We start from the raw sequence: 12702 nt of genomic DNA, 5'->3' as shown, positions 1-12702 counted from the left end.
TTGCGTAAAGGGGCTTTGGCGTTTTGGTTGGAAATTGGCCGAGGGATGCACATCGTTCCCACTAGTCAGATTGGTTGGAGGCCCCTAGAAAATACAAGGTGAAACCCTTTTGTCATTTGCATGCTTGAAAGGTGTGAACAAACTTTTTATGTTATATCCATCTCTTGAGACCTCACTTCCTTAACATATTTCCTACGTTTGGTTGGCATGAGTTTAGCGGTCTTGGTAGATAGTATAGGGGATTTCACCCGCTCAACTCCGAACACCCACATATCACTTGATCAATTAACAATGAGGAAAAGAACTATTCTTGGTGCTTACATGATTAGAGTTTAGAAAAGTATGCTTGCTTGAGGACAAGCAAGGTCTAAGTGTGGAAACTTTGATAAGCACCAAGAATGGTACTTAAAAAGGGTCTAAAATGGATTATAAGTGTAACTTTTTGCCATCCGATCATAACAATCTTGTGCATTTTAGCTCAGATGTGATTAAAATCTTCTAACATCAATTCTAGGAAAAGTTTTAAAGTATTTTAGAGGTTGGAAAGGGATTTGAGATTAAAACAGAGCAAAAGACAAACAAAGCCGCAAGCAGCATCTTCCCACGCAGCCCAACACGCGTGTGGAGGGGCGTGGAATCTTTCCAGAAACCATCCACGCCCACCACCACGCGTGGTGGCATGCGTGGTCGGGACAAGGGCTATTTCGGGAAATTTGTTCCCTTTTGTCACCTATATAAATCCCTTTTGCCCTAAACCTAGGGAGAGCTTTTTTTAGAATAGTTTAGATCTGAAAATTGTAGAGGGTTTTCTCCCCTCTTGGGGGAAAATTCCTTTTCTTCTAGGTTAGATTAGATTCAAGGGCAAGGATGAAGATTGAAATTTCAAGAACAAAGTGTAAAAGAATCCCCTCTTGAGGGTGGTAACTATTCTCTCCAAATCTTAATCTAATATTTGTTTCTTTGAGATTTCCTTTCTTTTTCTTGTTTCTTTAGCATGTTAGAGTAGATTAGATAGGGGATTGGTGGCCCCAAAGCTAGACTATGTAGATGTTTGATATAATTTCTAATCGAATTGTGAGTTTCTTGATTGTTGGATAATGAACTTGTGTGGATGATGTTCTTTAAGCTTTGTGCCTAGTGTGGCCACATTAGGTAGCAAACCCAAAGGAAGTGAGTGTGTGCGCGATAGCGGCCACTCACGAGTCTAACTCATCTATATCTCTGCTCTTAGTCCGAAAGGACGAGATCCGAGAGGAGTGGTAGACAATGTGTTCGATGAAATGCCCCAACCGAATGAGGATGTGGGAGTCCAAAGTGTGATGCCACTTGGTAAAGTGCCACGAACTCCCTAGTCGATTCCACATCTTTTGCTCGCAAGTCCATACAAAGATAGACCACATAGAGAAGGCTAAAGCCCCAATCTCCGCCTTTCCATTTATTTTACACAACCCTTATCAACCTTTCTACCTTCCTACAAATGAATCCTACCCTTAGCCATTCTCGTAACTCTTCCCTTTCAACTTCTTATATGCCAACACACTAATTCGTTCCCATTCGCCATCCTTGAGAGACACGAAACTCGGGGAGTCTTGACTCTTCGTTTTATCACCTTTCATTACCGCATTTCACCTCACCACATACTCATAGCTTGTCAACGCCGCAGCCGCAACAGTATACATATATATATATATATATATATATATATATATATATACTGCTGCGGCGCGGCGCGGTGCCGTAGCAGCAACAATGTATATTTGTTAATATATATTGCTGCGGCTGCTACGGCTGCGACACCACGCCGCAGCCGCAACAGATTTTATATATTTATTAATTAGATATATATATATCTAGGGTTTTGTTTTATATTTTTGTGATGTATATGTGTTGTTTAATATTTTTATTGTAATTTGTATGTAAATATATGTGTTTTTGATATGTTATTTGTGAGTTATATTGTTACAGTTTTGAATATTGTAAGGTTTAAATTGAATTTGCAGTTATGGCTCGTTTGCGTTTAATAACTCGTACTGAAAGAAGAAAAAGATGTGTAGATGTGTTGTGTATATGGTTGGATATGTGTGCTTCTGTGAGTTCATTTTTTATAATGATGATGTCTATGTTGACAATATTGTGTTCTAATAAAAAATGAATGCAATCTTATATTATTAATACTTTAGGGTCTCAGGAATATATGTTACGAACAGTGTATTCTTGTGATGAAAAATGCATATCTCAACTTAGGATGAATCGACATGCTTTTGTAAAGTTATGTACAATGTTACAAACTATAGGAGGGTTAAGACCAACAAGAAATATGCTTGTTGATGAGCAAGTAGCAATATTTTTTTTTACATATTATTGCTCATCATGTAAAAAATAGGATCATTCAAAATAATTTTCAAAGGTCAGGTGAAACTATTAGTCGATACTTTAATATAGTATTAAATGTTGTTTTGAAACTCCGAAATCATTTATTCAAAGATCCTGAACCAGTTCCAACTACATCAACAGCTACATTATGATGGGGAAAAGTGCATGTGTACATATGTATACACACATGCACACATGAGTAAATGTTGTGTGGTACACAGGATGACAGGAAGACAAAAAAAAAATAGGGATTATAAGTTCATTGTGAGCTTGAGTGACATCTGGGTCATGAAAGATTATAAGTTTGAGTGGGAAGTTCACTGTGAGCTTGAGTGAACTATCAGAATAGGATAGGAATCTCCAGATGAGAAAGTGTGTTATTTATATAATTAATGCAGTAGTCTAAACTCTAATCATGACCTCAGGTTAATATTTCTCGTCTCCTCTTTTGATCATTGTGTAGTGTAATCATACCTTCCTATATCCAATTTCATCTTTTAAAACTTGTTGGAAAACTGAGAGTTGAAGAGTCAAAGTCACATTAATTTATCAGGTGTGGTAAATGACAATGTTATGAATCTAGATTCTTATGTATCTCTCATAACCCATAAATTCTAGGCTCTTGTAATTATCCCACCACCAAGTAATCTAGCAATTTATATCTGATCATATTTTATATTTCATTCTCTTGTTATCGTCATAATTTATTTCTGCTAGGTGTAATATTTGAAAGTTGAAACACCACTGGATCCAAGTGTTATCCCTAAGCTATATCATGTTATTTTTAGCTAAAGGTTTTTACCTATGCAGTATGTGGCAGCCATGGATTTTTTCCCAATAATGAACACTTGCTTTTTTGTGGGATAGGAAGAAAGTAACAAACTTCAAGAAATGCTTGTATAACCCATTAGACAAGCATCCCATATATATTCATCCTTTTTGAAATGATTTCATTTTATTTGTGGGCATGCAGTAACAGGTTGTTGGTGATTGTAAAAATTAAGTAAAAATGTCATAGAAGCTCTCTGTATATGTGGATTTTAGGGTGATTTAGATGGGATATAGGATTTCATGCTTTTGTTAGTCTTCAAGATGTTATTAAGGATGATGAGGGAGCATTTTGAAGCTAATGTGTATAGAGTAAAAACCAAAGCTTTATTTGACCTTTTCTTCAAAAAATAGGTTGAGTAAATGCCGAATGTATGTGATTAGTGAATAATAACTCTGGATCCTATTTGGATAAAATAGAAGATTGAGAGTTACATTTAATTCAAGATCTGCATGCCATTTCTTAGGAAAGTTATTTCTCAATCTTATTCTAGGAAAAAGACCTACATTTCTGCACTGTTGGAGTGTTATTTCCATGTAAACCTCTATAGTTTCTCATTACCATCTTTAATTTTTTACTTGATTTTTCCTTTTACCCAGCATTCTTACTAAGCAGTATGTAGAAGAAGATGATCAAGACTATGTTAATGAGGCATCTCCTACACTAGTGTCCAGTGCTCCCTCTTGGTTCATCTACAAATGGCCAAATACATTCACCCTGCTGCTAAGGAAAAGGATTGGCATATAGCTATACAAACAAATACTGCTAGCTAGTTCTTTTGACAGTGCTTTGAGGTTTAATGGACTGATATTGCATAAGTGCTTTAGCTGAAGCTTCAGATTATGAAATCCAGCAGATTCTGTATTAATGTTTTTGATACCATTTCTAGCAATGTTAGACTATACAACGCTATAGATTTATTATTGTTATTGAGTTTGAATTTCTTAATATAATAAATTTTTCGATTATATTATTGAAGTACTATAGTATAGATTAATACAGGTATGAGATATAAAATAGTGGCATTTTTTTTTAAATTTAACAATGGACAAAAATCGTAGCAAATTCGTAGCTAAACACCTTATAACAATAAAGAATGGCAACGAAATAGCGACGGAAATATTCGTCGTTATATTTAGCGACGGATATTTCCGTCTCTATTTTCTTACAAATTTCGTCACAAGCGATGGATTTTTGTTTGCTTAGCGACGGAATTTCCGTCACTAGATTTAGCGACGGAATTTTCTGTCGTTATTCCCTTACAAATTTCGTCATTAAATCGTCGCCGAGAGAAAAATAGCGACGGATTGTTTTTGTTTAGCGACGGATATTTCCGTCGCAAAAGTTAGCGACGGAAAAAAATTGCATTGCTAAATTCTAGCGATGCGCCTTTTAGCAACGGATAAATTCTGTCGCTAAACTATTTAGCGACGGATTTTAGCTATTTAGCGACGGAACAGTCCGTCGCTATTTATGTGTTTTTTTGTAGTGATCATAGATGGAAATGGTTTAAGGTAATTAAGCTGATCCCCTACTATACACTTGATTTATAACAAATAACTACAATGTGAATATATATTTAATAATATTTGATATAATTTTTAGAATTATCTAAGCGCTTTAGATGGAACATTCATTACAATAAAAGTGCCATCAGAAGATAAACCTAGATATCAATCTTGAAAGGGTGAAATTGCAACAAATGTATTTGGTGTATGTACACTTAATATGCAATTTGTCTATGTTCTTCCAGGATGGGAAGGATCTGGAGCAAACAGTAGAGTTCTTCGAGATGCATTATCTAGAAGGCATCCACTTAAGGTCCATAATGGTAAGTATTATAATATTCAATCTCAAATATGATGTAATATAATATGCATTCTCATTATACTATAAAATTATGTTTATAGGTTGTTACTATTTAGTTGACGGAGGATATGCCAATAGTGAGGGGTTTTTGGCACCATTTAGAGGTCAAAGGTACTACTTAAATGAATGGCGTCAAGGTCATCAACCGACAACTCCTCAAGAGTTTTTTAATATGAAACATGCAGCTGCTTGCAATGTCATAGAACGGACTTTTGGTTTATTAAAAATGAGATAGGCTATACTTAGAAGCCCATCATTTTATCCTGTTAGAATACATAACAGAATTATACTTGCATGTTGTTTGCTGCATAACTTTATTAGAAATGAGATGAATGTTGATCCTATGAAAGATGAATTGGTACAAGGTAACAGAATAAATGAAGATGATGATATTACACAAATAGAGCCTTCAGACGTTTGGAATAATTGGAGGACAGAATTAGCAAATAACATGTTCAATGAATGGATAGCATCTAGAAATTGAGGACATGTGCATTGATGGTTTTTGTTTTGTTATTTTTTTTGTTATTTTTTTGTTTTGTTTTGTTTTGTTTTGTTTTGTTTTTTTTTTTGTTTTTTTTTTTTTTGTAATGTGGTTTATGAACAATTTTATGTATTTCATAAATGTATTTTATTTGTAGTTAAAAATGTCTTCTGAGCCTACATCTGCAACCATTGCCTCTCAAAGTACTAAGCAAACAAAAAGAAAGTGGACACCCGAAGAAGACATTGTATTAGTGTCTTGTTTGACCGAAATGCATAATGTAGGGAAATATAATTCCGATATAGGGTTTAAGAAATGTTGTTTATTAGAACTTGAAAGAATGATTTTGGAAAAAATACCAAGTTCTACCATAAAAGCTAAGCTACATATTGAGAGTAGAATTAAAACTTTGAAAAAAGAATGGGGCTTTATTCATGATATGGTGCAAGGTAAAGACACAAGTGGGCTTGGTTGGAATGAGCAAAAGCACATGGTTTATGCTGAAGATGCAATTTGGGACTCATACTTAACTGTAAGTATTTATCATTCCTTTTACTTTAATTTATTTTTATTAATGTATACATACTAATAATTTATTTTATATGTTTATTATAGAGTCATAAAGAAGCTACAACATTTAGAACAAGAAGTTTTAAGTTTTATAATGAGTTATCTGCAATATATTCTAAAGATCGTGCAACTGGAAAAGATACACAGACAACAGATGATGTAGTTGAAGAAATACAAGCTGAAGAACAAAACGATATAAGAGTTGATACAGATGATAGTGCATTTGTTGTTTTGGATGATTTTGATTTCATGAGTACCCAGGTTGAGCCACAAAATGATGGAAGAAAATGAAGCAATTCAAGTAAGAGAAAAGGGAGTACTGATGAAGCTATCGAGATATGTGCTGAGAGTATGCTTAATGCTGCAAAGCTAATAAGCAATACGATGCCAAAAGTTGGTAAGAACTTGTCTGATGGCCTTCAATATGATCATGATATGGATATGTTTCAGAAGCTTGATCGTGTATTACAAGAGGTTGATGGTTTGATTTTAGATGAAATGGACCTTGTTTCGTTAAAGCTCACTTATTGTAACACCCCGTAAATTCGTTCGAGCCTTGAGACCGGTAATCGTTTCCGCCGGATGAGTTATTTGATTTAATTGGGCTTAGTCTTTCCAATTGATATATATATATATATATATATATATATATATATATATATATATATATATATATATATATATATATATATANATATATATATATATATATATATATATATATATATATAGATTTCTTGAACCCGAAATTAATTATTTTATTCACAAGCCCAATTCTTGATTTAATTCTTGTAAGGGATTTATTCTAATTTGGATCCTTACAATTCTTATAAGTAAGAGTATGTATATGATGACCTAATTCCTTATGCTAATATATATATATATTGTCTCTAAGACATTTAATTCCTAATATTATGGGCTTTCTCCTTATTCTATGTATTCATCTATTTAAGAGATGAATTATTTGGCCCAATAATTATTCTTGTACATAGAATTGTTATATATATATAAAGATTTGAGCCCATTCCTTATTAAATCTTCCACCCTAATATATACATATATGTATATATGTATTATGGTATATATATTCAAGACTTAGCACTTTCTAGAGATTTCATTCTCTCTCTCCCCCTACTCATTCTTCACGCCATTTAGTGATCATGGTGCCACCAAGAAATCGGGAAGAAGCCCCCGAATCGGGAGGAGGGATGCTGGAACGCCTCAAGAAGTTAAAGATGGCCGGTGTCGGGCCAGCAAAGGCAGCGGTTCGGTTAGCAAGGGAGTAAACCTCCCTATTTTCGCAAGAATGGATGGAAACGCAGGAATCCCACCTCAGCTGGGAGAACTCCTTATCATGAACAAGTCCCAGGCTGAGAGCTGTGATGTGGTTACCGGTATCTTCCCGGTACTCTCCGTCCCCACCTTAATTCTGTTCGACTCCGGAGCTTCTAATTCCTTTATATTCTCTAAGCTGGTCCGCGAGTTGGGCATTGTGCCTAGCGCAGTGACGAAGATCGAAGTCAAGGTGGCATCAGGCGAAGTCAAGGCGTGTGAGCACATCTTTGAAGGGGTGCCTGTGGAGATTAAAGGAGTGGCTTTTCCGAGCGACCTCATCCAATTCGACTTGGACGGCATTGGAGTGGTATTGGGCATGGATTGGTTGGGGCGGTATAAGGCCCAGATTTTGTGCAACGAACAGAAGGTGGTCTTAAGGAGTCCCGGGGGCAAGAGGGTATCCTACCGAGGGATACTTGAGGAGCCTGAGGTCAAGTTAGTCTCCATGATCAAGATTAGGAAATACCTAGATAAAGGGCATGAAGTTTTCCTATGTGCGGTTGAGGACCTTAGCGCCCCTAAGGAAGAGGCTCGACAGATACCTGTTGTATGCGAGTTCCCGGATGTTTTTCCCGAAGAGATCCCCGGACTACCGCCACCCCGAGAGATAGAGTTCACCATCGACTTGGTGCCGGGGACTACCCCAATATCTAAGGCCCCATACCGAATGGCACCGAAAGAAATGCAAGAGCTAAAAGGGCAGTTGCAGGACTTGTTGAGCAAGGGTTACATTCGGCCTAGCGTGTCACCCTGGGGAGCCCCTGTACTCTTTGTAAGAAAGAAAGATGGTAGCATGCGACTCTGCATCGATTATCGGGAGCTGAATCGAGCAACAGTTAAGAACAAGTACCCCCTACCTCGAATCGACGATATATTTGATCAACTCAAGGGAGCAGGTATCTTCTCTAAGATTGAATTACGATCTGGATACCATCAGCTTAGGGTGGCAGACGTGGACATCCCTAAGACAGCATTTCGGACCCGCTACGGTCACTATGAGTTCACTGTGATGCCGTTTGGGCTAACAAACGCCCCTGCAGCCTTCATGGATCTGATGAATCGCGTGTTTCAGCCATACTTGGATGAGTTCGTGGTAGTATTCATAGACGATATCTTGGTCTACTCTCCTAACTCGTCGGAGCACGAGAAGCATCTCAGAACGGTGTTGCAAATCCTAAGAGAAAAACAGTTATACGCCAAGGTGTCAAAATGGAGTTCTGGAAAACCAGTGTGGCGTTCTTGGGCCATGTAATAGCTAAGGAGGGGATCTCGGTAGACCCCGCTAAGATCCAAGCAGTGATGGAATGGCCGGTACCGACGACTGCGTCCGAAGTTCGAAGCTTTCTAGGATTGGCAGGGTACTACAGGAGGTTCGTTCCGGATTTCTCCAAGATCGCGCAGCCTTTAACGTAGCTTATGAAGAAGACTACATCCTTTCAATGGAACAGCGACTGCGCTGAAGCTTTTCAAGAGTTGAAGAAAAGACTAACATCTGCCCCTGTCCTAACCCTACCATCCGGAACCGAGGGGTTCGAGGTGTTCAACGATGCATCGAAGAAGGGCTTAGGATGTGTGTTGATGCAGCAGGGCAGAGTGGTGGCCTACGCGTCCCGACAGCTTAAAAACCATGAAGAGAACTACCCCACGCACGACCTGGAACTAGCCGCCGTAGTCTTTGCATTAAAGATTTGGAGGCACTACCTTTACGGGGTGCAATGCAAGATTTATACCGACTATAAGAGCTTAAAGTACATTTTCACACAAAAGGAGTTAAACATGCAACAAAGGCGTTGGCTGGAACTCATTAAGGACTACGATCTGACCATTCAATACCACGAAGGAAAGGCGAATGTAGTGGCAGACGCACTGAGTAGAAAGACTAAACATTCTCTCAATGCCACATGGATGCTCGCTGACGACCTGTGCAAGGAATTTCAAAGGATGAATATCGCAGTGGTGGAAGAGAGACAGAGGGAAGAGGAGATCCGACTCTTTAACATGCAGATCTTACCCACATGGCTTGATGAGATCCGGGAGAGTCAGATTGGCGATACCCGGTTGAGCAAATTGAGAGCCAAGCTAGTCGATGGCAGGAAGGGACCTTTTGAGTTACATTCTGATGGCAGTTTACGTTATCAAGGGCGTTGGTGTGTGCCAGCCTCTTGCAGTGAGCTGAAGAGACAAATATTGGAAGAAAGTCATCATACCCCATATTCAGTACATCCTGGCGGTGATAAGTTATATAAAGACATGAAGAAGCTATTCTGGTGGCCTAATATGAAGAAGGAAGTAGCCGACTTCGTGAGCCGATGTTTAAATTGTCAAAAGGTTAAGGCAGAAAGATGTAAGACTAAGGGAATGCTGCGACCCCTAGAAATACCTGAAGGGAAGTGGGATTCCATCTCGATGGACTTCGTGGGAGGGTTGCCTTTGACCAAGACTGGGAAAGACAAGATTTGGGTGATTGTGGATCGCCTTACCAAGACGGCCCGTTTCATCGCTATGAAAGAGACTTGGACTATGGATCAGCTGGCCAAGGCCTACATAAATCAGGTAGTAAAGTATCATGGAGTACCCCGCGACATCGTGTCTGATCGTGACTCAAGGTTCTTGTCACAGTTTTGGAAGTCGCTACAGGCAGCTTTGGGCACTAAGTTGAAAATGAGCACTGCTTTTCATCCCGCTACTGACGGGCAAACGGAGCGAACCATTCAAACATTGGAAGATATGTTACGGGCTTGCATGCTGGATTTGCAAGGGTCTTGGGAGGAGCACCTCGACTTGATTGAATTTTCCTACAACAACAACTACCATTCTAGTATTCGGATGGCCCCCTACGAAGCGCTCTACGGCCAGAAGTGCAGAAGCCCGTTATGTTGGGAAGACTTGGTAAACCCGGTGACTTTGGGACCCCAGTATTTGCAAGAAGCCACGGAGAAAGTCAAGTTGATTCAAAGGAGGATGAAAGCTGCTCAAGATCGCCAGAAAGCTTATGCTGACTTGGGAAGGAAGCTAGCGAAATTCCAGGAAGGGGAGAAAGTGTGGCTGAAGATTTCACCATCTAGAGGAGTGATGAGATTTGGGAAGAAGGGGAAGTTGAGCCCTCGATTCATCGGTCCCTATGAGATCTTGGAGAGGGTTGGGCTGGTAGCTTACCGCTTAGCCTTGTCGGCAGGGTTGGACCGAGTGCACGACGTATTCCATGTTTCCCAATTGAAGAAGTGTGTGCATGACGCCTCTCACGTGATTGCACCGGAGACGCTGGAGTTAGACGAGACGTTGTCCTACTAAGAGAAGCTAGTGAAGATTCTAGATACCAAAACTCGAGAGACTCGTCGCAGGGCAGTCAAGATGGTGAAGGTATGTTGGTCCCACCATGGAGTCGAGGAGGCCACTTGGGAGATGGAGGACGAGATGAGGAGACGCTATCCGGCTTTATTTGACCTAGGTGAGTAGTTAGTTTAGTTCTTGCATGCTATGCATGGGTTGGGTAAGTTAGGAGGTTAAGAGTTAGTGGTGTAGTATGTTCTTAAGTTGGTTGAGCAATCCTTTTCTTTAACCTTCGATCGATTCCTTGTTTCCTTGAACCGTTCCGTTTCAAGTTCCCGTGAGCTGTGAGCTTCGGGGGCGAAGCTCCTTTTAAGGGGGGTAGAGTGTAACACCTCGTAAATTCGTTCGAGCCTTGAGACCGGTAATCGTTTCCGCCGGATGATTTATTTGATTTAATTGGGCTTAGTCTTTCCAATTGATATATATATATATATAGATTTCTTGAACCCGAAATTAATTATTTTATTCACAAGCCCAATTCTTGATTTAATTCTTGTAAGGGATTTATTCTAATTTGGATCCTTACAATTCTTATAAGTAAGAGTATGTATATGATGGCCTAATTCCTTATGCTAATATATATATATATTGTCTCTAAGACATTTAATTCCTAATATTATGGGCTTTCTCCTTATTCTATGTATTCATCTATTTAAGAGATGAATTATTTGGCCCAATAATTATTCTTGTACATAGAATTGTTATATATATATAAAGATTTGAGCCCATTCCTTATTAAATCTTCCACCCTAATATATACATATATGTATATATGTATTATGGTATATATATTCAAGACTTAGCACTTNCAGTGAGCTGAAGAGACAAATATTGGAAGAAAGTCATCATACCCCATATTCAGTACATCCTGGCGGTGATAAGTTATATAAAGACATGAAGAAGCTATTCTGGTGGCCTAATATGAAGAAGGAAGTAGCCGACTTCGTGAGCCGATGTTTAAATTGTCAAAAGGTTAAGGCAGAAAGATGTAAGACTAAGGGAATGCTGCGACCCCTAGAAATACCTGAAGGGAAGTGGGATTCCATCTCGATGGACTTCGTGGGAGGGTTGCCTTTGACCAAGACTGGGAAAGACAAGATTTGGGTGATTGTGGATCGCCTTACCAAGACGGCCCGTTTCATCGCTATGAAAGAGACTTGGACTATGGATCAGCTGGCCAAGGCCTACATAAATCAGGTAGTAAAGTATCATGGAGTACCCCGCGACATCGTGTCTGATCGTGACTCAAGGTTCTTGTCACAGTTTTGGAAGTCGCTACAGGCAGCTTTGGGCACTAAGTTGAAAATGAGCACTGCTTTTCATCCCGCTACTGACGGGCAAACGGAGCGAACCATTCAAACATTGGAAGATATGTTACGGGCTTGCATGCTGGATTTGCAAGGGTCTTGGGAGGAGCACCTCGACTTGATTGAATTTTCCTACAACAACAACTACCATTCTAGTATTCGGATGGCCCCCTACGAAGCGCTCTACGGCCAGAAGTGCAGAAGCCCGTTATGTTGGGAAGACTTGGTAAACCCGGTGACTTTGGGACCCCAGTATTTGCAAGAAGCCACGGAGAAAGTCAAGTTGATTCAAAGGAGGATGAAAGCTGCTCAAGATCGCCAGAAAGCTTATGCTGACTTGGGAAGGAAGCTAGCGAAATTCCAGGAAGGGGAGAAAGTGTGGCTGAAGATTTCACCATCTAGAGGAGTGATGAGATTTGGGAAGAAGGGGAAGTTGAGCCCTCGATTCATCGGTCCCTATGAGATCTTGGAGAGGGTTGGGCTGGTAGCTTACCGCTTAGCCTTGTCGGCAGGGTTGGACCGAGTGCACGACGTATTCCATGTTTCCCAATTGAAGAAGTGTGTGCATGACGCCTCTCACGTGATTGCACCGGAGACGCTGGAGT

The 12702-nt window shown here is 39.4% G+C and overlaps 1 protein-coding gene across 1 annotated transcript; it reads left to right on the top strand.

The window, feature by feature from the left end:
* The first annotated feature begins 5718 nt into the window (after positions 1 to 5718).
* Positions 5719 to 6668, top strand: LOC116013118. Its single transcript, XM_031252774.1, has 4 exons — positions 5719 to 5758; positions 5840 to 6087; positions 6171 to 6386; positions 6495 to 6668. The coding sequence occupies exons 1-4, from the start codon at positions 5719 to 5721 to the stop codon at positions 6666 to 6668; spliced, it is 678 nt and encodes a 225-aa protein (XP_031108634.1).
* The last annotated feature ends 6034 nt before the right edge of the window (positions 6669 to 12702 follow it).

Source organism: Ipomoea triloba, chromosome 3 (assembly GCF_003576645.1).
Source record: "Ipomoea triloba cultivar NCNSP0323 chromosome 3, ASM357664v1".
In the NCBI taxonomy this organism is placed as follows: Eukaryota; Viridiplantae; Streptophyta; class Magnoliopsida; order Solanales; family Convolvulaceae; genus Ipomoea; species Ipomoea triloba.
Note: the sequence above shows the minus strand (reverse complement) of the source record. Positions and strands in the feature narration are given on the sequence as shown.

Bases quoted from the DNA above. Each gene is read 5' to 3' on its own strand.
- LOC116013118 (XM_031252774.1), top strand. From the start codon at position 5,719: ATGTCTTCTGAGCCTACATCTGCAACCATTGCCTCTCAAA. The intron at 6,088-6,170 runs GTAAGTATTTAT...TGTTTATTATAG, and splicing joins TTTGGGACTCATACTTAACT to AGTCATAAAGAAGCTACAAC. The intron at 6,387-6,494 runs GTTGAGCCACAA...AATGCTGCAAAG, and splicing joins TTGATTTCATGAGTACCCAG to CTAATAAGCAATACGATGCC.